At 38.5% G+C, this 25697-nt stretch overlaps 1 protein-coding gene across 1 annotated transcript in view; it reads right to left on the bottom strand.

Moving 5' to 3' along the window:
• The window catches only part of EPHA6 (EPH receptor A6), a gene marked incomplete at both ends in the record, with an annotated part of 502842 nt that overhangs the window by 229179 nt on the left and 247966 nt on the right, over positions 1 to 25697 (bottom strand). The window contains 2 exons of the mRNA XM_084267717.1: positions 259 to 594; positions 10643 to 10798. Coding sequence (XP_084123843.1) covers positions 259 to 594; positions 10643 to 10798 — 492 coding nt within the window. The remainder of the gene's footprint in view (positions 1 to 258; positions 595 to 10642; positions 10799 to 25697) is intronic.

Below are 25697 nucleotides of genomic sequence, written 5' to 3'. Positions count from 1 at the left end.
CAGGTAGTTAAAGCCTGCACTTAATTTTAAACAGGAATGTTTTTGTGCCCTGTGTATTGGAGTTATGGGACAACTGCCAAATATCTGAATGCCCTCATCAGCAGAAGCTGGAAGTCCTCACAAAAAGCACTTAAAAAGGTGTACAATCTGTGAAACATCTTAACTTGCTGACCCAGACTTCCAAACAACAAAATGATCTCCCTAATAAGCGCGTAGATGACAGGGGCACAGTAACAGATATGCAGTGCTGGGACTTACCATCTTGGTCTGTGGTAACCGTGATAGCTGTGAACTGCTTGGGAGAGAAACTCAGCTCTGAGACCCCGTTGGTGGCTTCGATTTCAAAGGTGTAGTTTACATGCGACACAAAATCAAGCACTGTCACAGAGGAGTTGATGAGACCCGTGTGTCTGGGGATGAAACGGATACCGCCCCCACAAATCTCACACTGGCTGGCATCTGACCCACATTTCTTACAGATGACACTGTAAGTGAGATCTTTTCTTCCTCCGGTGTCACTCGGGGGGCTCCATTCCAACATGAGAGCTGTTTCGTTAATGTTAAAAATCACATTCCTTGGAGCAGAAGGTGGCCCTGCAAAGAAGGAGGGGAAAAGCCTGTTAAGTGACAGCTGTCTGTTTTGGAGGAAAAAAAGAATAATATATATATATAACTTATATATGTTTATATATTTTATTTGTTTATTTATTATATAGATATTTTTGTATCTATATTAGCCTTAAGATTATTGTTTGCAAATAGAAGCTAAGAAAGTTATATTTCAAGAATAAATTAAAAAGTATCTAAACACTTAAAATCTTTGAAAATTAAGCACAAATTACAAATAGGTCAGATTGTATAAAGCTGAATTACCTAAATAAATTAGAATTAATTCAGAAATTTAAGGCAACATGAAAATGACCGGGGACTGTCAAACCTAGATTTGCTAACACAAATTTGCATTAAATATCTGTTGATCTTGTGGGGTACTGGGGTGGCGCTTTAGCCACAAAACTATTTCCTTATTTCATGCCCAGTAACGTTGGCTTTTCTGATGCTTTGAATCTTTGATGTATTGTAAGAGTTAAACCGAATAATAAATTAATAAATAAAGAAAGATCAGCTTGGGAATAACTACAAGAGGTAAAATTGTTTGCATTAGTTCTGCAGTGCCAGTTTCTTTTTCTATCCTTCCCTACTTCTCCCCAGGGATTTCTTTGCAGTTGTTCATTAACAGAGCTAGGTGGCGATAGGCCAAGACTATTAGGACCAAGAGACAGTTTACAAGTTTCTTCTTTCCCACCTGGCAGCTCATCACCATCAGTCTAACAGTGAAGACATCAACCATTGGAAACTAAAGGATGGCTGCAAAGCAGGAGAAAAAAAAGTCTTCTTGGAGACTGAGGGGATGGGGGGAGAATATGCAAAAATAGCACCAGCAGGCAGATTATAGGAAAGCTCTCAGCAAGGAAGCAGGTGGTAAAGCTCTTTGTGTTGTCAGATAACCATGAGTGACCACTTCCCACAGATGCCACAGAAGTCAAGGTATGTCCAACAAGTTTGAGGCTGACTCGCTGTATGGGACCACGTGTGAATCATCTGAGGCTTTATGTATCAGCTTCCACAGTCTGTCTGCTGGAAGAACTTTACCAGCTGATGATTTTTCAGATAGGAATTAGTGAAGGGGTGAAGGAAAGGTGAAAATTGTTAAAGGAAGTCTAAATAATCTTATCTTTATTTCTTTATATATTCTTCTTCCACTCAACATATTACAACCAAGCACTTACAGACACATGGTTTTCAAAACCAATTTTGAACAAGTAGGTATGACACTTTTCCTGTAGTGGTACAAATTATGCATAAAAGAACTCGTGGAGTCCACACATGCTCACTTTCAAGCTTAGGAAACATGTATGAAAGGGTGGTCAAAATCATCTCATGCTTCAGTTTAACTCTGTCTTTCATAGAGTCACAGAATAGTAGGGGTTGGAAAGGACCTCTGGAGATCATCTAGTCCAAATTTCCCTGCCAGAGCAGGATCACCTAGAGCAGGTTGCACGGTATCGCTTTTGGATACCCAAAAAATGCCCAGAAAAATTATGTGAGAAACACAGATTTGGCAAAAGGCAAGGCTGTAAACTCCAGGTTTTGATATATGTAAGATGACCATGGTAAACTCAGATGGGATTCTCTGGGGGTTTTTTTGAGCTGAATGAATTGAATAAGCATTATATTCCCAGCTCTCAACGTGAAATCACAGTGCACATTAGCAGAACTTTGAGAACGTTCAGCTTGCTTTGCAGCTTTTCATGATTTATATGACCTGCCAGCAAGACTTACATATAAAGTTCTGATTGAGATACTGTTCAAACTTTGAGTCAGCTTTTCATTACTTCAGGGCCTCTCAAGCAGACTGGAAGAGTGTATGAAACATTTGCAAATGGTATCAGCTAATTCTTACAGAGCATATTTCACACAATAAATTGAATGGCACAGTACAGCTGAGAAGTAGATAAATAAAGTATCATATTGACCTTTATAGAAACTTTAAGGCAATGAGAGGAGCTAAACAAACAAACAAATCACAGAATCATAGAACTGTAGGGGTTAGAAGGGACCTCAAGAGATCATCAAGTCCAACCCTCAAGTATTTGTCAAGACTCTTGTATATTCCAGTTCAAGAACTTGTAATGTGAGGGCAAGACCTTGTGCCCAAAGGATGGCCAAAACTTTGCATTAGAAAGCAAAACAAAGTATGAAAGCTGCTCCTAACATGTAATATATAAATCAGGAACTCAAATCGCAGGGGAAAAAAATAAAAAGATACTATTTTTCTAACAATTCAATTCCGTTATTTCTTTTTTCTTTTTTTTCCCTTAAGATCTACAATTATTAAAGTACTGAAGCTGATTCAATTATCTGACTTTTAGCTATTTACGTGACTGAACAAAATGTTATGTTTGAGAAAATCAAGCCCATGAGTGGTTCTGAAATATGCAGCTACAACTGAAATAATTCTATTTATTCAAGTTCTTGAATCTTGAAGATGACCCTGGATACTAAAATGGAGTAATATACTTTACTATATTAAACATTACTGTATCTTATATTAATAAATTTTAAAGTAGTAAAGACCTATACAGTCATTCTTACACATAGCAGCAAGAATGAATACTTACTTTAATGAAGGAAATAGGCAATGATAGTTGTAAAAAGAAGTCACTATTTACCAATATTTGTAATATTTAAGTGGTGTTATTTGTTTACTTCTGTGGCATACACATGGGTATAAAAGCTGGAATGCTCATAATGAAAAAAAAAGTTTGTACAGTGTGGGAGGGATAATAGGAACTGATAAATGTTATGGTTTTCTGTGAACTGTTGTTGAACATCTGAGTTGCTTTTCTCTTTCTGGCATTTATTTATAACTTCAAATAACTGAGACTATGTTTTCATTAAAATGATTTTTGCCCGAAAAGTAAATAAGTTAGCTGCTGGATTTCAAACATCACTGAAATTTTTTAGTGGATAAGAAATCTTAAAATGTTTTGAATTTGTGAGTATTTATTCATATGTTTATCTCTGCAGAGTTCATATTTAGCAGCCAAAAAGACAGTAAAGACCAGTTATTTTTCATCATATCAAGGAATCATCTAGCTGAATGGCGTGTAGCTAATTTGTACTGAAGATCCAATATTTCTGGAAGTTGCCAGATGAAAATTATTTATGATTTGCAATTTTTATGGTAAGAGAGAGTATTTTGAGGTTTTTCCTGGTCTTTGACTGCAACTTTGTGATACGCCTAACACGGAAGCATTTGAAATACTGTAAGATATAAGTATTTCTAAGTATAACTTGTTAACAAAGGCTAAATATATTTATACATCATTTTCCAATGGTGTGGAAAATGGACGTGGTACAGCTTTGAAGAAACTGATGCAGTCCAAAAGACCCTACAGCCTTAAAGTGACTCAGTTTTACAAATCTCTCATCTACCCATAAAATTACTGTGCGATTGACTGTTCTAGCTACTCTGGGAAAGAGTCCTTAGATTGAAATAAGCTAAAACCAGCACAGAATACTTCTGTTTCAGTTCTTATGATTTCTGAGCAGGTAACAGGAATAATTATGTTTCCTCTAAAAACATGCTCTGTGAATTAAATAATGTCTGGCCTTAACAAATTCCCACTGTTAAAACCAATGAGGAGTTTTAGGAATATGGAGGATGAGCCTTAATCACACTTAGGTATGTGCATAACTCTAAGTGGATAAGTAATCCCCTTCAAATAATTGGTAATACTCACGCACTTAAAACTAAGCATGCGTGTAATTGTTCGAAGGATTGGAGCCAATCTTTTAAAACAGGCTTAAATTTAATATTTTAGAAAACTATAGATGTTATGACAATGGTTCATCATAGCACAGGGTTTTTTTCTGTTACTTCATCAACTCAGGCAGGCCTAAACAGGAGTTAATGGGTTCTGGGCAATAGGAGAGCTTTGCCTGGCTTTGACAATTTTAATTTTCCATAGGATTTTTTGTTGTATTATATATTTAGATGGTATCAGTAGAATAACCGATAGAGTAGATAAAATACACATTAAATAACAAATAAATATTTGTACTAGAGAGTAAAGGTTGTTATATTCATGCTTTGGGACTTAATTCTTGACTGCAAGAGAAAACACGAATTCCTGTACATTCACATTTCAACGAAGAGGGAGAACGTTACCAAATACATTAGGGGTGTCTGAAAGTGTATGACTGTCCGCCCGCAAATACTGGGAAAAAAAAACCTCAGACACCCTTCATACTCAAGGCCCCTCATGCCAATTTGCATGACGATTAAATAGCTTTTTAATTGCTGTTAAATTATGCCAGTTAAACTGTGATTTCATGCAAATATTAAGCTATAATGACATGCAGTGAATCATTTACTAAGATTTAGAACTTGGAACAAAGAGAGACAATTAATTCTAATCCTCAGATTCAGCTAAATTATGTGTCACTGGGCTTTTCTGAATGTGGCCTGATTGCTTTGTTATCATTTATAAATTATACAAAGATTATTTGACACATTGGAAAAACTTGGCAGCAATAACCCTTCTGCAGACATCCGTGTGCAAAGCTCTCAGGGATTTCCTTATATTGATTTTTTAGGAAAACAAGTATATTGGTGAAAATGATGGATCCTTTCCTCACAGCAAAATTCATGACTCTGGATTTTATGCAAAGGAGTAAAACACAGTTCAGATGGATGAGCACTAAAAAAAATGCAACTCTTCTGCTTCTTAGATGAAACACAGCCTGAGTCTGAGCAATGGCTTTTGCTTCGTTTACAAATTATAACCTAAGACGTATTTCGATGCTCTCTGTGGAGCAGACTGGCATCGATGTCTTCTGGAGAAGCACGACCACTCCAAAAGAAAAGCAGCTGAGTTCAGGGCTCATGCAGTGCTTTGCGCCTCATCTTGCTTCACGACTGCTCTTTCTCTGTGAAGGTGAAGTGCATTTAGCCCGTTATGGAGGGAGAGACTGCAAACCCGATGCTGCAGAGGTCTACCAAGGGCAACGCGGTATTTTAAGCACAGTGATGACTGTCTGGATAAAACTTCTTTGTTTCTGTGAATTGCCCATTACCAACTACTGGACTGGTAAAAGTAGGTGCTATTCGACAACTGAATTTACAGTGGAAAGGCAAAAATTAACAATCATCTTCTGAGAATACTCAGAATCAGCATCTGGCTGTGCTCTTTGAGGTTATAATTTCTTTTTTATATACATACTTGTACATATGTGGCACAGATAAGTAGTGTCACTTGATGTAGAATGCTCTATTGCATTTTTAAAAATTATTTTTTCTCATTTTCAGAATTATTTATCCTTCCACTGCACAGCAGAAAAAATGGCAGCCAGTGGCTGCAAACCACTGCTCCAAGTATGAGTGTAACAATAAAATGCAAAAAATATCAGTAGTTTGGAGAATTGAAGGCTTCAGACGTTGCTGGGAAACAGCACTGACTCTTAAAAAGAGAGGATAAAGTTTGTGGCAGAGGTTGTTGAACAGAGCAGAAGTTTGTTGGGTACAAAATTGTTTAAGCACAACTTGAAAAGAGACGCATTCAGACTCAGACAATCAACATAAGCCTGCCTGCCTCTGACCTTGAAAAGATGGATCAATTTATCCAATTACATTAAAGTGGGAAATGTTAGAGTTTATGTACAGAGTAATCAGACAGGGGATTAGATATGATGCTATTTGTTGCTCGCTGTGTATGCAGAGAGATCACTGACAGAGTACTCGCATATGGCAAAGAAATACAATAAGGAGAAAGAGTAGCATCAAGAGATTGATAACAAGTGCCAATCAAATGGAAAAAGGCTAGAAGAAAGAGATTAACAATATATCCTAATGTAATTTTCTGTCCTCTTATTAAAATTAGAATTCTATTATGCTTTTCTGCAGAGTGCACACTCTTTTACAAAATACAGTTACATGAAGCAAAAATGGGAACGGTACAATTTTGGAAAAGCATACAGTATGCACTTTCACAGAATGAATGAAATTAGATTAGAAGCTCATCTTGAAAAAAGTGGATGCCTGGAGCTAAACTCTTAAATTCATAGTCTCTTAAATCAAGGACCTTATTTTCCATAATGCTGCATATGCAAGTTTTCCAGTACTGAGGAAAAATTCTGGAGTGTGGACTACTGTCTAACCCTATAAAGGAATGAAAAGAGAGAATAAAATATCTACCTCTCTTAGGCATATTGCTTTGCAGGATTTGGGGAAGCAAGAAAATAAGTATGAACACAGTTCGTCCAAAATGATGGAATATGAAGAAATTTGTACGGGGAATCTACTATTCATTTTGTGTTGAGTCAAGAACAGCACTCATTTAAAAACTCACAAAACCCATTTTCTAATCTCTTATGTCACATCTCACGTGTCAGGATAGAAACTTGCAAATGAACATCAGAAATGCAGTTCTATCCCAAGTTGTGTAGAAAAGGCACTTTCTTATAGCACAGCCCTTTCTTTCTATTCAGTGAAATTGGCTCATTTCCCCCCTAACTTTCCAACTCTGTTTATTGCAGTAAAGCATGATGGTTTGGAATGAACAATCTAAATTGTACTCTGTCTCATATCTGTATCTTTGTTTATTAAATTTAAATTAGCCACATCTGCACAGACCCACCAAAGGCAGTGAGGTTGTATTTATGACAGAAACATAATTTTAATAACTGAGAGCATAATTTGAAAGCAGTGGGGCTAAAGATATCACTTAGGGAATAATTTGGCCTGCAGACTCTTCATTACTGACGATGTGCAAGAAGATAAGAATGCAGTCTGCCTGTCAAGAGTCCCGGTGTCATTTGCAGAGCTGACAATTAGTGAAATAATCATCGTCGTAGGTGTGAAAGGAATACATCTGCTCTTACAGTCAATGAAGGAGTGATACCTTGCAGTCTAAGCTGAATGCGAGGCAATGCATGGTGGCACTGAACCAAGAGCAAAGCAGAAACTGGAATGTGGTTCACTGTCTCACTTATTTCTTCCAAGTCAGTGCGATGGGGCACTGGTACGTCTGTTATGGTTAATTTCTCCCTTGCCTCCACCCACTCAGCTGTGATGGCTGACATCCTCAGCAAGAATGGAGGGGTATGGCAACGAGTCTTCTGGGACAGTTTTCATCCAAAGCAGCTCTCAGCACCCGGCTTTTGTTGGGAAAGCACTGAGGTGTTGTAGGTACCTGCTCCCTGGTGCCACAGGGCTCTCAAGCTCTCCCTACCTTAGCAACACTAATGGGTAGCAGGGCTTAAAATTGTGCCTTGAAAGATAATTATAGAAACATAATGCCATGTATGAGTATATTTTTTCAGAGAAGAACTGTCTTTTGGAGATGAAAAATCAATGACTTATAAATAATATGGAACCACATCTGCATAATACACAAGTGAAACCATCCTTCTAAGCATGAAACTGTCAAGAGCGCCTGGGATGTGTGTTAGTTCTGTGGGTAAGTTTTTAATGGCCTGTGCTCAGGGCACTCATTTGAGTGAGATTATTTGTAATCACGATCCTCCTGCGGGAAGTCTGGAACAACATTGTTATTCCCTCACATATTTATGCAAAAAGATTGGCTTGCTCCAGAGTGAGCTGACAGCAGATTGTATGCATTGGATTGAGGTGCCTCTCTGAACCCTATGTCCCTTAAGCAGTCAGAGGCCGGGACTTAACCTGCCCCTCTGAAAACCCTATGGTTAGTTTAGACAACTTTCTGCTAAGTGCCTGAGATCTGAGGAATGCCAGTTTTAGTCACCTTCATTCCCATTTCAGGGAGGGACAATGTCTTGACCTACGTAATGACCTCAGGTCTACAGAGTACCTACGACTGTAAATCATCTCTAAATTAGCTGGTATATTTCCAGTTTGCCCAGTCCAGTGCCATTTGGCGAGGCTGGCATGAGCAGAGTAAGGAGGCAATTCAATTCTGCTAGCAGGTCTTCAATTCTGTCAGCTCACTTGTTGTTACATGGTGCTGCTTTGCGCAGTGTAAACATACCAAACTTGTAACTATACACTGATGGTCACTGCAAAAGTAATTTGGTTTTATCTCTTAAGCTTTTTGCATATTCAGTCTGTGAATACACCTCATTAATTTAACACGTTCATTCTTTTAGAATTCTCTTAATGAAGACTGTGGCACAAAAGGTACTAGAATCAAATCCTCCACCAAAAGAGCTAACAAAATGCTACATAGAAAAGCAGCTATTTCAGAAAATTTTGCAAATGTATTTTAATAATTTTTAATAAATAACAGAATTTCATACGTAACCATAATATTTCACCCACAGATTTTAAAATGCTGCTTTTTTTTCCAATTTTTGAGATTAAACATATATAGTTGTTTTATGATCAACAAATAAAACCCAGTTCGTAATAAATCTTGTACGAAAATCTATGAGAAATAGTTTATTAAGTGAAAAGAAAATGTATACTTTATGCTGCTAGACATGAGCTTATAGATCAAATTAATAAAAATCTCTTCTCAGTCAGAATTTTTGCCTCTAGATTGCTGGGCATCAGTTTTGTCTTAATGACAAATTTACATTAGTCTAACATCACTGAATGTTGTATTTTAGAAATTGACAAAAAACAGTGACATGTGTCAAAATGACAGTGTTCATTATCACAGTTGTATAAGAGGGAATAAGTCTCTGCCAAAAGACGATGATATCCAAGAGAATTTAATTTTATAACCTTCTGATAGGATACATTGGTTTTCTTTTTTAGTATTTTCTTGGGTTTTTTAGAGAGTTTAGTTTTTATTCAATCGTTTTGGGATGACATTTGTCTTATAATTTTCATTTCTATCTGGGGAGACAGCAGAGTATGTCCTATCAGACTTTTCTTTGTATGACTCTTCTGTTTCTTGAAATTTTTTGTGCAAGTGTATTTTAATGTATCTAAAATACCTATTGTTTGTTCAAACTCAACATTGTTTTATATGACAATCATAGAATCATAGAATGCTTTGGATTGGAAGGAACCTTAAAGATCATTAAGTTTCGACCCCCTTGCCATGGGTAGGGCGACCTCTCACTAGACCAGGCTGCTCAAGGCCCCATCCGGCCTGGTCTTGAACACCTCCAGGGAGGGGGCAGCCAACACTTCCCTGGGCAACCTGTTCCAATGCCTCACCACCCTTGTAGTGAAGAATTTTTTCCTAATATCCAGTCTAAATCTACGCCTTTCCAATTTAAAGCCATGATTTAAAACAATGATTCCATACTTTTTATTGTGACTCTGAACTACAAATTAAAAAGTGAAAAGAGGGCTGAATCTAATGGAGACTTACTGTCTGGAGTTCTGTGGGTGTCAACAACATATGATGCAGCAGTAAATCTAATGGAGACTTACTGACTAGACCTTTGTAGACACCAGTAACATTTTGCAGCAATGATGTTGTGGAATGTGTGCACCAGCACATTGTAAGCTTTCTAGTGGGACTGTCTCAGAGAATAGGAAAACTCAAGGCTACCAGGGGCCCCAAGACCAGTCATGTGGCTCTGGTAAACAAGAAGAGGAAGATAAGGGCTCAGTTCACAGCAAAACACAGTAATGAAGATGAGTGGATGAAGTAAACCACCATGAGGGCCCTTGAAGACCACCTAAAGATTGTAGTACGCATATGGGAACGGGTGGAAACCTATGAGAATGAATTCTCAGAGGAGTAATGAATATGTTAATAATATCTTTGAAAGGTCATGAATACGTGTGTATAACCTGCATATAAGGTGTGCAACGAACTCGTTCTGCACGCACATTCGGAGCAGTGATCCCCTGTGCGCCCAGCGCTGCAATAAAGGATACCTGCTTCATAGTCACCAAGGCTACTGAGTTTTGATTTCAGCTCTTCATGGCATCAAAAGTCACCAAAGTAAGAAACATGAGTATTTTTAGGGATCTAGACTAAACAGAAATATGCTGTCTGACTTCAAATTTTAAAAATGTCTTTTGGTTATCTTGAATGGAATTCTTCAGGAAATATACAAGCTCATGTGATTTTTTTTAAATGCAAAACTAAATGAAACACAGGAGAAGAGAACTGCAGACAGTGGTACTGATCAGACTTACGGGTACATGCCATAGTTGGTGGGTCCTTCTCAGCTCTGAAGTAGCCTTTCTCACATTGACAGACAGAAGTTGCCTCTACGTAAGTCAAGCTGTGTGGAGGACATTTGGAGCACTTTACATTTCCAGCGAATGCTTTATAGAATCCTGGTCTACAAGCTGCAAAACAAGAAAATAACTTTCATTAAGATTAGCAAGTTCTGAGCATACATAAAAATTGTATGCCCAAAAACTGAAGGTGCAGTTATAGTGCACCTTCTTTCCTTTCCAAGCTAGAAACACATGCTATTTTGATGATACAGCTCTTCACAGTTATTATTTTGGTATTCAGACTTAAAAAAAAAACAAACCCAAAAACCAAAAAAAAACCCCAAAACAACTCTGATTTTGTTATATAATGAGAAATCATCAGACGAGACAGCTCCCAAATTTACAGACAGTCCTTGCTGCTGCTTGAAATTGTTATCTAGACAACTTCAATAACACTACTAAATGAAAGCACATTATCTATGTCTTATGTAGGTTCCATCTGTTAATAAGAAAGACTGAGATAACTTTTCATCTGCCAAAGCTATTTATATGTCTTCCTTATTTAAGTTATGGAGACCCGAAATGCTTAATATGCTTAGCCTCAAAATGCACTGGTAAGATGCCCCTGACTTGTCTACTGTCCCGTGAGTAGCCTCTAACAGACAGCCCACATCAGCTGAGAGGATGGGAAGTCCTGCTCTAACCACCTTCAGAGATATAGCAAGGAGATATCAATACCCTCTAGCACAAACTCCTGCAATACTGAGGCTACTCTTAATTGTGTCAGGAAACAACCTTGGAAAGCAGCTACCCTGGGGACTGGGGATGTTGCAATGGCCAGAGCTCCCTGTGTCCCCAGTTATTTGGAGCAGGTGTCCCAGCTGTTCTTAACCAGAGTACAAGGTTATGTGCTTTTAGAGCAGAAACAACTTGTTAAAATCTTATCATAAATCGGCTAGGTTTGCAATCAAGAATATTATTAGAGAGAGCAGCAAGGTGCTGGAACAGGCTGCTCAGAGAGGTGGTGGATGCCCCATCCCTGGAGGTGTTCAAGGCTAGGTGGGATGGTGGCCTAGGCAACCTTGTCAAGATCATCCCTGGAGATTGGTGGCCCTGGCTATGGCAGGGTGTTTGGTACTCTGTGATCCTTGGGGTCCCTTCCAACCCAGACCATTCTATGATTCTATAATTGTATGATTTTAAAAACATCCTCAGACTTCATCACACGTGTTTAAACAGAGGTTTCTTTCTTTCTCCTGCCTGCTACCATATTCGCACATGCCAGCATGAACTGCAGTTACTGTCTTCTAGCTTACCAATCTGAAATCACAACTGAAACAAATAAAAGAGCAAATGAAACACGTATAGACTGTGTGGACTCTTATTCCTTGCGATTCTTCCAGCAGTATGATGAAAACCATTGTTACAAATATCTTTTCCTCATTTTGATATATTAAAGTCTACTTTCTTTACATTGCTAGGGGAAACAGGTAGTACTTCTTTCTCTTGTAGTGAGACTAAATAACAATATTAAAATGAAATGGACTTTAAAAATTACCCAGAAGTATACATTTGATAAATCCACTGTCAACTCATACTGTTAGTTATTAAAAAGTATTAATTCACAGGTAACATACATACAGATCAGTTTGCTTCTGATTCCAAAGGACTTGCTTGATATAAATGCAGTTTCACTAGTAGCTGAGGGAAAAAGAGTGAGAAGACGGGACTGAAAAAGATAACACTTGATTGCCTATCAGAATCCAAGAGCCAATTTTCCAAATGTAATTTTAAGAGCTTAATTTTGACCCAACAATTTCAGCAGTTCTCCTCCCAGTGTGTTCTTCTGACTTTGCTGAATAGACATTAGTGAGGAATCCTGCCCTGCTGTCACTGATGAGAAAAAAATGGAAAAAAAGTTTTTCTGGTGCTAGAGATAAGAGGGGTGGGAACAGCAGGGATTTTCCCCTTGAAAGAAGGCTACTGGTCTGATACAATTGTGATTACAGCGAGTGGTAATTTTCTACTGATTGGAAAGACAGCAGGTTCAGTGCATGGAAGAAGGCGGCGTTGTAGATATAGGCTGTAGGCACTGAGTCCCCTTCGCTTTGCTGGAAGGAAGGAAGCACTGAAGAGGAGGTAAGGCAAAATCAAGGGCGGCTGTTACTTGCTGCCTCCTTCCTTCTTTTTTCAGGCCAAAATCCTACTCTGACATACTCAAGGATATTAAGTTCTTGCTTTGAATAGCTACCTTTCATACACAGGGTGCAACACAGAAAAGTCTGTGATTGAAGAGTTGGTGATTCCATGTTACAGCTCTTTAAAATCCTTATTACTTCTGAAATTCATGTCTGTCAGTTCTGAAATCACTCCTTCTTGCCTTTTGAGCCCAAATGACAAACCACCTTGATCAAAATAAACATTTTCTTTCAAAAGAAGTATTTTGTTTAAATTTCAAACTGTTCACTAAAACAAAAATCAAGAAGATTAATTTCTGATTTTAAAAAAGTAAATGGTATTTTGTAATGTATTTAAAGCAATTATGGCTTTGTGGTGGTTTGACCCTGGCTGGAGGCCAGACACCCACCAAAGCTGCTCTATCACTCCCCTTTTCAGCTGGACAGGGGAGAAAATATATATTGAGAAGCTTAGGAGTCGAGATAAGGACAGGGAGAGATCATTCCACAATTAGTGTCACAGGCAAAACAGACTCAACACAGAATAAAGGAAAGAAACTCTCTAATTTACTACACTACACTGCACACCCAATGACACCAGTCAGGTAATGAGAAGTGTGACCAGATCTTAAACCACCTTCCCTCACCCCTCCCTTCTTAGCAGACTTCACTTTACTCATGATTTCTCTCCCTTCTTCCCACAGGTGTTACAGAGGGAGATGTGGAATAAGGGTTTCCGTCAGTTCCTCACACCCTTCCCCTCCTGTACCGTGGGGTCCCACCCACGGGAGACAGTCCCCCATGTACTTCTCCAACATGAATCCTTTTCCCCAAAGCTTCAGCTCTTCACCAGCTGCCCCAGCGTGGGTCACTTCTGTGGGGTGCAGTCATAAATCATAGAATGTCTCTCAGTCTCTCAGGCCCAGACTGCTCCAGCCTGGTCCTCCACAGAGTCACAAGTGACCCCAGCAAACCTGCTCCGGTGTGGGCCTCTCTCTCTTCTCTCTCTCTCTCTCTCCACAGGCTGAAAGTACTGCCAGGAGCTTCCACCAATGTGAGTCATAGAGTCTTCCAAATGTCTCCAGCTGCTCCAGCGTGAGGCCTCTCCACTGGCTGTAGATGGAATCTCTGCTCCCTGTCGTCTTCCATGGGCTGCAGGGGGACAATCTGCTTCAACATGGTCCTATCGACAGGCTGCAGGGGAATCTCTCTGGTGGCCTGGGGCACCTCCTCCCTTGCTTTTTTCACTGACCTTGGTGTCTGCTGAGTTTCTTACATCTTTTCACTCCCTTCTCCTAAATGTGATTCTCAGAGGTGCTGTGACTATCGCAGATTGGCTCGGCCTTGGTCAGCAACAACTCTGGCCTTGAATTCGCCAATGTTTGCTCTCTGGGTCCGGCAGAGAGTTTCTAACTGCTTCTTGCAGAAGCTGCCCCTGCAGCTCCCTTCTCCACCAGAACCCAACCACACAAAACTACAACAGGGCTTTCATACGGTGTCTTAAAACAATGCATATATACACTCATGGAAAAGATGGGGGAAAAAGGATGAATAAACGGATAATTTTAGAATCATGAAATCATAGAATCATTCTGGTTTGAAAAGACCTTTAAGATTATCAAGTCCAACCATTAACCTAACGTCATGAAGTCCAATCACTAAGCCATGTCCCTAAGCAATGTTTTACCCACTAAGTCAGGTATGTACCACAAATTCTGAGTCCGAGGAAGGTATCAGGGAAGCTTTTCTGTGGATGACTACAAAGCTATTGATAACCCAGTCCTCGCCCAAATGCAGAATTACGCAGCCATGATTACTAGATGCTTTCAAATAAAAACCAACCTTTCATAAACCAGAAAAAATAACCCTCAAATGGACAAAACTTGGATAATTCACCTCTCTGGATAACTCAGTGCTGATTCCCATCATTCAAAGTGAAATAAACTGTTACAAAATCAATGAAATACAGCAGTTCTGCTGCTGCACATAACTATGCTTATATTCTGCTGAAGTGGCACAATTAACAAAACCAATTTCTGATTTTACCATTTTCCACAGAAAAATTTCTAGCACTAGATTTACTACCCAGGTTTTTAAAAGCTCATTTAGGAAATGCTTCAACTGCTCTGATTTCCGAGATAAGTCTCTCTTTGAAGAAAAGAAGAATCTCTTTTCCTTTGGCCTTAAGTGCCTTCAGGGAGTTTAAGACCACTGTAAGCCAGCTGTAGCTCACCACATTTTCAATTAAAATTTACAGGAAAATTGCTGACATTTCTGATTTATGCAAATAATTGTGCAAAACTGGGCTTTTAAAATATTCTGCTATGGGACTGCAGATTGCGTTACTGCATGCACTGGGTGCGACTGGAGGCTATGATACTAAACCACACATAAGCACTAAATGTTGTGTTCAACTTTAGAATCCTAAAGTCACATGCTATCTAAAATAAGGATTAAGATATGACTCTGCAAAGGGAATCATCAGTAGGCTTACTTGCACACTTAATTTTAACCAAGTTGCTCAGATTTTGCCTAGCTCCCTGTTGTTTCTATTGTTTATTCTCCTGTGGTGGTTTCAGCCACGTCAAATCACTTAATACACAAACTGCCTGATGAGCAAATAAAAAAATCTGAAATTTTTAATTATAAATAGGATGTGGTTTCATATTTGGAGAAGGAAAAAATCACCATCTTTCCCATGCAAATTCATACCCTATGTAAATAACAAGTAAGTTTAAACTTTGTTCCAGATGTTTATGTATGCAGAAAGTTTCATTCTGTATGGGTTGATAAATCCAAGTGTTTTTCATAACATTTTCTTCAGTCAGCTAAGAGTTACTGCACCTACCATTTTCATAAATTATTTGTACTCAACTTTAAACTATGAAAAACTGCTGTCTGAAAAAAGCTTCTAATGATGACTATTCAAAAAACTAAAAGCTTTTTTTAATGTTTGTTACCACATGGCATTTTTTTCTAACTTCTAAATCACTGCGAGGCATGTTATTTTCCCTTACGTTATCTAACAGAAGTGACTTTGTGAGTTACTAATTATATGAACTGTATGAGATTTGACTTTTGTAAAGCCTGGGGGAAGATAATATATTCTCTTAATAGTTAAGTAATTAGCAGGGTATCTGAATGAAGAATTCAAAGACACTAAAGTTTTCTCCAATGAAATACCAGAGATCATGCCGAGAAACAGTGATAATTTAATTCTCTTCGTAAAAGATAACAGATCTATAAATGTGTTTTAATGCAGCACTATCCAGATTAGACTATAAGGTTTTTAAACTATAGAAATTTTGTAACTGGTATGATTTTTCCTTATTTAATGTTTACTATATGACATTTAGTTTTGCACAGGGATACATACAAAAATAAATCAATGCTATGCAAAAAAAACCCCTATGACTCTACCAACTAGCCAAAGAAGGAAGGATTCATATTCACAAATTACAGACTGATTGTAAGCCCCTTCTATCACACAACCTGGAAGAAGAATGATTTCAAATGAAGCCCCGAGCAACGACAAGCCTTCAAACAAATCAAACAGGAAATAGTCCATGCAGTAGTCCTTAAGGCCAGGCCAGGCAGAACCAGATACAAGGAATGTGCTCCACACCACAGCCAGGGACAATGGCCCTAACTGGAGTCTCTGGCAGAAAGTACCAGAGGACACTCAAGGTCATCCCCCTTAAATTTTGGAGTTGGGGATAGGAGAGGATCTGAGGCCCGCTACATTCCAACTGAAGAAGAGATACTGGCAGCATATGAAGGGGTTTGAGGCACTTTGGAAGTGGCTGGTACTCAAGCCCAGCTCCTCTTTGACTCTGCAAGCACTGCTCAGCAGTAACACCACCACCCCTATGTTATCAACACCGTTCCCAGCACAAATCCAAAACACAGCCCCATACTAGCCACTCTGAAGAAAATTAACTCCATTCCAGCCAATACCAGCACACAGTTTTACAACATTTGAATTGACCAATATCAAGTTAGTTAAAATAAGGGGAGTCCAAAGGAAACTTAGAAGCAACTTTTAGATATGTTTGACACTTGTTGGTCTATGTGTGGGATGACACTTCTCATGGAAATGAGATTTTTGTAGCTTGCTGAGAACTCATCAATCAAATTAAAATGGAGGAGACTCTGTTGTCATTTACAATGAATGGCAACCATCAGTTGCTGTGGAAGAGGTGTTTTAATCTTTCTGAAACACGTAATCTGCTATTCTTTTCCACCTCATACATTTTTGAAATTGCTTACCGAAACCTACTAATGCACTATCAGACTGACAGCTGTCATATTTGTTAGGTTCTGTCAATTTATAAATATTCCAATTTTAAAGTCCTGTTACCCCTCTGATATCTGATCAGTGAAAAGGGCAATCCGATAAGGCCTGTTCTATTCTGCCACTGTGCAAAAACATTATTTTAACCACTACATATTTTATCAGAAGCATATAGAAAAGAACAAAGACGTATATAAATATGGACAGGAGTGAAGAATGTAACAAGAAGTGCACCTTGTGTATTACAAAAGGCTGAATGTAATCACAAAATCAAGATTAGGATATTACAGAATTAGGACAATGAAGCTATGATGAAAACCTCTGAATGTGAGTACTATCTGATTAAGTGATCTCAGGTCTTTCTTCACACCATCCTTGTTATATTAAGTCATGAATGGACTGTGGTAAAAGAGAGGGGATTCACTTTGAGTCATGTTCAAACTGATAGTGAGACTATGCAGGTGGAGTTGCTAGCAACATGAGGCATCACGAAAGAGCTGTTGGAGGAAATCTTGCCATGCCAGGCTATAAATTATGGAACATGCTGGTTGGTTGAAACCACAGGAATAAAAGACAAAATGCATTAAGAAAGCAAAGATCTGGCTTGGTTAAGTTTCTAAGATAAGGAAGGGACAACACACACCCCTAGGAAACTTGGTGACAGAATGACACCAAGGTGATAGACTGATTTTCCTTTTTGTTGGTGGCAAATCTGATGGATTATATTTCTATGTACTTCAGTAGGTCCTTAAATGCATCTGTGTTTGCATGCTCCAGTCAATCCCTTGTCCTGTCAGTACCTTCTGATGTCTAATATTTCTGTTCTTTGGGCTGGACAACAGATAAGAGCATTACTCACACCCTTGACTTTGGAGAGGAAAGAAAATGAGGCAGGTATAAAGCTGCTTCCTCAAATATAACTACATAAGAGAAGATAGGTAAATTAAATTAATTATTCTCTTTCTCCCTCCCCCCCCCCCCCCCCCCCCAGTGACTTACTTTCTGTTATTGCCATATTTCAATATTCCATTGAGGCTGTTTATTAAAATGATCAGAAGAAATGACAAAAGCGATAATTGGTATATATCAAGCAGTGTTTACATCAATGCAGTCTTTTCCTTGTACAAAACATCAGTTGCAGTACAATAACTTGAGCAGTGATTAAGGTCACATACCATGTTTTTAAAGAGTCTGCGGTTTATCCAAAAACTCACACAGACAAGGAGAACAGTCAGTGATATTCATTTTATCTCTGCCTTTCATACTAGATACAATTCAATAGCTCATCAAAGAGCTGGGATCTGTACTACACAGCACAGGTGAATAGGAGTCTGCACTTCTTAAGGTGCTTTGTCAGCTACTTCTCAAAGACTTTTAAGTTGGCAACTAAAGACTTCTGATAACAAAGAGAAACACCTTGTTTGCCACTGAGGTGACTCAAATAGCTTTTGCACTGTGAAAACAAACTATCTTATTAAACTTTGCTTTTCACATTCAGAGCAATAATTACTCAGTGACTTAAGCTGCTTTTTGTATTACTGCTGGAGACTACATTGCCTGGTAAAGGAAGGATTTTCAAAGATCTGGGAGGAAGGCAGTCCATATTCTTGCTTCCCTTTAACGTTCCAGCAAGATGAAGACAAGTGCTATGTACAAATAGTATGTGCAACCGGTGCTCTTTTCTTTGGTAATTGTAAGCAGAATGATACTTTCACAGGTTGCCCACCTGTCACTGTATTTACAGATTTTATTTCCTTTAGGAGTAGATTCTATATTGTTACTGTTGTCTTAAAAAATGCCCCATTGACTAAGGATTCATTTGTGTATGTTCAACACAATAAAGAGCAGCAAACACTTTCACATAGATTAGAATTTTATAACATGATTCTAAATGCATAGGTACTACTCCAAATAGAGACAGAAAATGTTTTCAATACTGATAAAGCTTTGTTTTCCACTTAATTCTTCAAACTAGCTGAATTATTTTTTCCAAAACTAATATAGTAAATTAAATTTACTACAGCAACAGATAGATGGCAGATAAGAATGTTTCAGTACGAATGAATACAACACTAGCAAAATTATAAGGCAGCTGAAAAGAGGCTCATTTGATTGGAAATATCAAGCACTGAAACCACAGATCAAGACCATATCAATACAAATAAAAGCCATTCATAAGACTGGGCATGCTGCTTTACAGAGGGTCTGCAACCTTTTAAAAATACCTGTTAATCACATTTTATGAACAGTACTGATGAGTCAATACAGTTTTTTTAGAGGAAGTTGCTATATTGCAAGTTATTTTGCTTGTGAGTTTAGCTCAGGTACACCTTCCTCAAGGGGGACCCAGAGACAACTGTACAGTTTCATTTCGTTAAATCTTTTCATATGTGCTTGTTGAAGCTCCACATGTGAAAAAGAAACAGGTTAAAATCCAAACAAAAGCAGTTTTCACGCCGATTAGATATGTCTAGAAGAAATCAGTGATGATCTTCTGACTAGTGAAGATGTGTCAGTGATTTGAGAGAAACAATTGTCTCTGGCACCAGAGCCAATAAAAAGGCTGCCCAGGTTAAAACCAGAATCTGTTAGAATGGGAAGACCCCAGTTTTTAACTGCACAGAGACTGCACTATTGCCTTTACTGCAGCGCTGCACTGCTGGCTTTATCACAAAGAACCAGCATTAAAAAAATTCTCCCATGACTTCTGCAAAATTTGGGTCAAAATTTTCAAGCAGGACCACCAAAGCTTGTTCGCTCTCTGTAGTGGCAATGAGCTCTGACTCCTCCATGCAGTGAAAACCTATGTACCAGTGTGTACTGCAAAAGTACTATGCGTGGCCATTATGAACTCTCGCTGATGGTAAAGGTGGTAAGGGCAGAATCCAGCCCCTAGTTTCCAAAGCTGTTGCTGGTCTCAGTCAGTAGTTTCTGTTAGGGACCCTCGTGCTGGAAGGTGTTCCCCTGGCAGACTGTCTCAAAGATGTCTGACGCACACCAATAACAGATAGGCTGTTATTAGCCACAGAATAAAAATACAGTATGGTTCTATTTGTGGAATTGGAAAGAACAAAAAGTGAAGATGTCTTACAGAAATGACCAGTGACAAAAATGGCTGGCAGAATGGAGTCATGGAAGAAGAGATACCAAAACAACAGGATGAACCTCCTTAAAGAGGCAAGCAACTATTTTTCACTGCTTTGTGGTGGTGACTGTTGTGGGCTTCCCTGAAATCTAAGGAATTGTTTGAGGTGGGAACTACACATACTCAAATGCACAGCTCTGTACCCCAATTAGTCTTTATTTCTGTTGATATTTACAGACAGATACCATAGAAAATCCACAGACTTCAAAAATATCAAAGGAGATGGTTAAATCCTATTTTCTACACTGTGTAATTTTTAAAGGAACACCACTGTGTTTCAGGAAGAACAGTAAACAACAGAAATCAGTCAGGCTAATTAAGGCACACAATAGAAATGGTAATCAAGGAAAGTGATGGCAGTGAAAAATAAGGGAATTAATTTGCTGCACTATACTAGTGCATACTCCTGGGATCAGGAAGGTCTGCAGGAAAAGAATGGAAGGAAAAGATCATTGCATCTCTAAGCAGCCATCTCCAGCATTTCCAGTTTAACTGGAAAAGCAAGAGAAATGCAACCCTGAGAACATTTTGGGGCAATGCAGAGTTGGAGTAAATGGTGGAGTTCTTGGACATGGAGTAAATGGACATGGACTTGTGTGACCTAATCTAGGTGATCCTGCTCTGGCAGAAGGGTCGGACTAGATGATCTTTTGGGTCCCTTCCAACCCCTAACAACTGTGATTGTGTGTGATAATGTGAGTTACTCATTGAGCCTCTGAATCAGTCCACAGCAACTGTAAAACCTCATATAATCTTAATAAAGCATTTTATTCCTTTTTAACCACATTCCATTATTGCAAAGCATCATTTTAAAGACAATGCTCTCTTCATTCCTTCAGTCCTGTCCAGTAAAAATCTGATATCTGAGTGACCTGGAACAGCAGTGCCAGGAGCATTCTGCACCCATGTAAATCCTGAAAAAACTAAATAATTAGCTGTAGTTGTCAACACCTCAGCAACTGCGCTGCAGTGTATCTCTACGGTAGAAGAATCATAGGACCACAGAATCTCCCAAGTTGGAAGGGACCCATAAGGATCACTGAGCCAAACTCCTGACTCCACACAGGGCCAGAAGTATTCCTCTACTCAGCTGCCCTGGCTTATTTGGGAACGTACAACACAAAGGACCAAAAAGGAGGAGTGTACATCTGTAGCCAGCAATAGTCAGAAAAGCTCACTGACACATGTCAGCATAGTGAATACCTGAATCTCCAGGGAAACTGTAATAATTTCTATTTAACGTGCTTATTTCAATGTACATGCAGAAACCAAGGCCAAATAGAAGAATTTGTGCACTGTAAAGCAAGGGGAACATGTCTGCAACTATGCAGTCAGCTTGCAGTGGCACATTCCTCCTCACATTTTTGAAGAGGATGGATTATTCTGTAGGTTTCTTTACCACTTCAGAAATAAAAGAAGGAAACTTGCTGCTGTAGTCCTCAAACTAAAGCAACACGGAAGTCAAGAAAATCCCTTAGACCAAGGACACCATATTATAATGCACATAGGGAATAGTTTATTTAACATTGCTGGAAGCTGCTCAGCATATCAAATTGCTTCTCATAAAGGAAAGCTGAAATAGTGGTTAAGCTACAGTGGTAGCTGGAAGGGCTTTTTTGGGGAAAGGGATAAGGCAGGAGTGTGATAAGTCTCTTCCCACTGCAGTGAACATGACAAAAGAGAAGTCTGAAAAACAGCAGTGAAAAATATTATTTATTATAACCACAGAAGGAACCTATGCTTGCTGGATTTTCTCTGTATCATTTTAAGAGGAATTAGTGCCCAACTTGGAAGGCCAGAAAAGCCTTCACAGAATTCTGTTTTTCTGTTTTCACAGAATCATTTACGCTCATGTGTACAGTTGAGGACTCCTACCTGATCAGAGGTTACTCCAAACAGGTGGTAGACTGTACCAACTATTTCTTCCTGCAGGAGGAAAAAATGGTATGGAGATACCATTGGCTAATTGCTTTTGCACATTATTATCTCTTTATAGACCATGAAAGTGGAAACAGCATTTCTAGAAGGAGGTACTCATCTGTGTATCTTGCACGATCACTAAGAAGTCTTTCATGATTACACAGAATGCAAACCCACAGCAGAGGGTTGTCCTGCACTGCTGGTGCCAGTGTCGGAGTCAAGCCCATTTAAGCTACAGCCTCCATTGTATGATATCCTCTATGAAGTGCTACCATATTGATATGATTCTTCCTCCTTGCCCCTTCTATTGATACAAAACATGGTATTTCTGTCTCATCCTTTCTCCCTTTTTTTTTTCTTCTGTCTTCCTCCTCCTACCATGAGAAACCTTCCTGTTTTTAACTCAGTATGTACATCGGATAGTAGGAATCATGGATTTCTCTATTCTGTGTGCAAGACCAGACCGTTTGAATCTGAAAGCGCACATTTCTCCGTCCACAAGAAATGAATCTGCTAACCTGGGTTAATTAATTCCTATGATGGCAATTATTTGTTTTGCAGGTGCTTTTTTCGGAACCAATTTTTCTGAAGCTTTTGACAAGAACCAAAACTTCCAGCCTGCTAGCTGTTGCAATGACATTTGTTGGCTGGCATTATGTCAGGCTGATTTTCTGTGTGAGAATAGTAAGTTACCAGCACACTTCTCAAATAATTAATGGGACTTGGCTCCATGCCTCAGAACACACTCAAGGTGTACACTGAAACCTACTAAAGCTCTCCCTGACATGACTTATTACTTTATTACAAAACTGTAGAGCAGCTTTCTAGAGAAAGCATACCTTGAAGGAATGTAATATTCTCACAGGCAGTTATTAACAATAAAAATCTGAAGAATAGTGCAGTCACTATTTACAAGGATGCCATTTCTTGTTATGGCCTTATTATAAGACTGTAGTTTTTAATGATTTAAGATCTCAATGTTCATTTTTTGGGTTCAAAACTTCCACAAGACCAATTGCTTTTATAATAGATCACCTAAAGCTATGCAATTCTTTTCTTCTCTATGTAACTGTCTCTTTTATACTACTTTAATTAGCAACAAACCCTAAACATGAGAATACAATCCAATCCACTTTAAGAAATACTTTACATCATCTGATTTTTAAAAGGATAGGCTAAAAAATATGCTGACAGTTTTAATTACAGTTACCAAGATTGCACATTCAATTATGGATTTGTATGTATAATTTATGTAAGTTCCTGCTTTATCTGCATGTAAAAATCAGAGTTTGTGCACACAAGCAAACTTACAGTAACCATGGAGAATATGTAAGTGCCCAGAAACAGATAGGTAATTGTTTCATGTGCAATTTCTGATGCAAAAAATGCTGAAATGTTCTTATAAAATTGGGCATTTTACCTTTAAAACATAATCCTTTTTGACATGTTTGAAGAAAAACTCCAAAGTGTGATTTTCAAACACAGCACACATGATTAGTGACTCCCAAACTATTTCACCTTTAAGTTACCATATTCAGTAACACTGAAAGTGAAGCTCTTGTGCTGCTGTGGGAACCAAATACTGTTTCCTTTTATATTATCTCTGAGTGCTTCTAATCTCCCAGGAAAATAATCTTCATGGTTATTAAAAATTACTTCGAACTCATCTTTGTATGTTCTACATTACTGTACTAAATATTATGCTATTTTATTCTATTCTACTGTTATTGTAAGACATGGAGTAACACAATGCGATACTTCTGCATAAAGTCCTGTTTCACATCAGCAACATACACAATATACTGAATCTGGCTGTGAAACTATCACATAAGATGATTTTCATAAAGCTCAAGAAACTTGCAGTCCATACATTATAGTATGGAATTTCTCCATCCATTTAAATGTTCACCTTATATCCACATCTAGAATAAGTAGATTATATTTTAGACTAAAAGAACTGTAGGTTATGGTTGGTTTCTGGGGGAGGGGGGTGTTGGGGGATTGTTTTAAATATATATATTTATAACACGTATGGTATAGCGGTTTTAATGATAGATTCTGCTCAGGAACTTCTACTGGCCATACTGCCATTGACTTTAGCACAAAGCTTCTTTATTTTTCTGTGATCAAATATCACTGTGAATCTTTCAGAAAACTGTTTTTTAATTACAACTAATAATCTGGGTAAGAGCAACTACATTCATCTATTGCTCACCTCATTAACTGTTTTCCTGTGTCTTAGCTCCAGCCAATTTTGCCGTGGAAGCTACACACAGAATTCTGCAATGCGTCCCTTCAGGCTTTCCTTTTCCTTTTCCTTTTCCCAGCCCTTCCAGCACTTCACCCCAAGTTATGATAAATACTGAATTCTGCTTACACACCCAGACACATTTATGACTAACCCCACTTTCTCCAGAGCAGGAATACTGACTAGAGAATAGTGAAAATCAATGTTTAAGTGAAACCTTGGATTTATGTAAGAACTGCAACCTTAGCCTGCCAATGACAGGTACGCAAACAATACTACACTGTTTCATTAGAAAAGGTTTTAAAAAGAATGCCTACTGTAAAGTTTTATGTTTGAATAAAAGATCAACTAAAATTTACAAATTTTAGTAGGACTCTATGCAATGGCAGAGAGCAGTGTAGATAGTGTGGCCAGATAAATAGTAACTGTAACAAAGAAAGAACAAACTTTTGTTCAAAAAGTCTTTTGCAGCTCAGTCACATATTTGAATGATTTGCATGGGGTGCTGAATTTTTTCTTTTGCCACTCCTTTTTTTTAATATATAAATAAATATGGGAATATATATATAAAAATATAAATATATATGGGAATTTTTAGCCTGGTGAAGACTGAGGTGGGATCTTATCAATGCTTACAGAGGTGTGGGTGTCAGGAGGATGGGGTCAGTCTATTTTCAGTGGTGCCCAGTGACAGGACAAGGGGCAAAGGGCACAAACTTGAATATAGGAAGCTCCACCTAAACATGAGGAGGAACTTCTTTTCTGTGAGAGTGGCAAAGCACTGGAACAGGCTGCCCAGAGATGTTGTAGACTCTCCTTCTTTAGAGACATTCAAAACCCACCTGGACGCTGTCCTGTGCAGCCTGCTGTAGGTGATCCTGCTCTGTCAGCAGGTTGGACTAGATGGCCTCCTGAGATCCCTCTTCCAACCCCTACCCTGCTGTGATTTGGTGATAAACATTTCAAATGGAATGGAAAGAAGTCAGCAGAAAAATTGCCCAGTAGTCTTGACATCAACAGTCTTGTAAACTTTTTATTTCACAACCAAACACTGCCAACTTCTCCAAACCCATCACCACTGCTGCATTTGGATTTAGATAAATTTCAATATATAGCACAGGCTTTGGTAACCCAAGGGAAAGCTCTGAACAGTGTCTCAAATATTCCTCTATTTGCCTTATAAGACAGGAATAACTAAATCCTTTAGTGAGGCAAATCACAAAGGTACTCTAGCAGAACAGCAC

The sequence above is a fragment of the Gallinula chloropus genome, assembly GCF_964237585.1.
Source record: "Gallinula chloropus genome assembly, chromosome: 1".
Taxonomy (NCBI): Eukaryota; Metazoa; Chordata; class Aves; order Gruiformes; family Rallidae; genus Gallinula; species Gallinula chloropus.
Note: the sequence above shows the minus strand (reverse complement) of the source record. Positions and strands in the feature narration are given on the sequence as shown.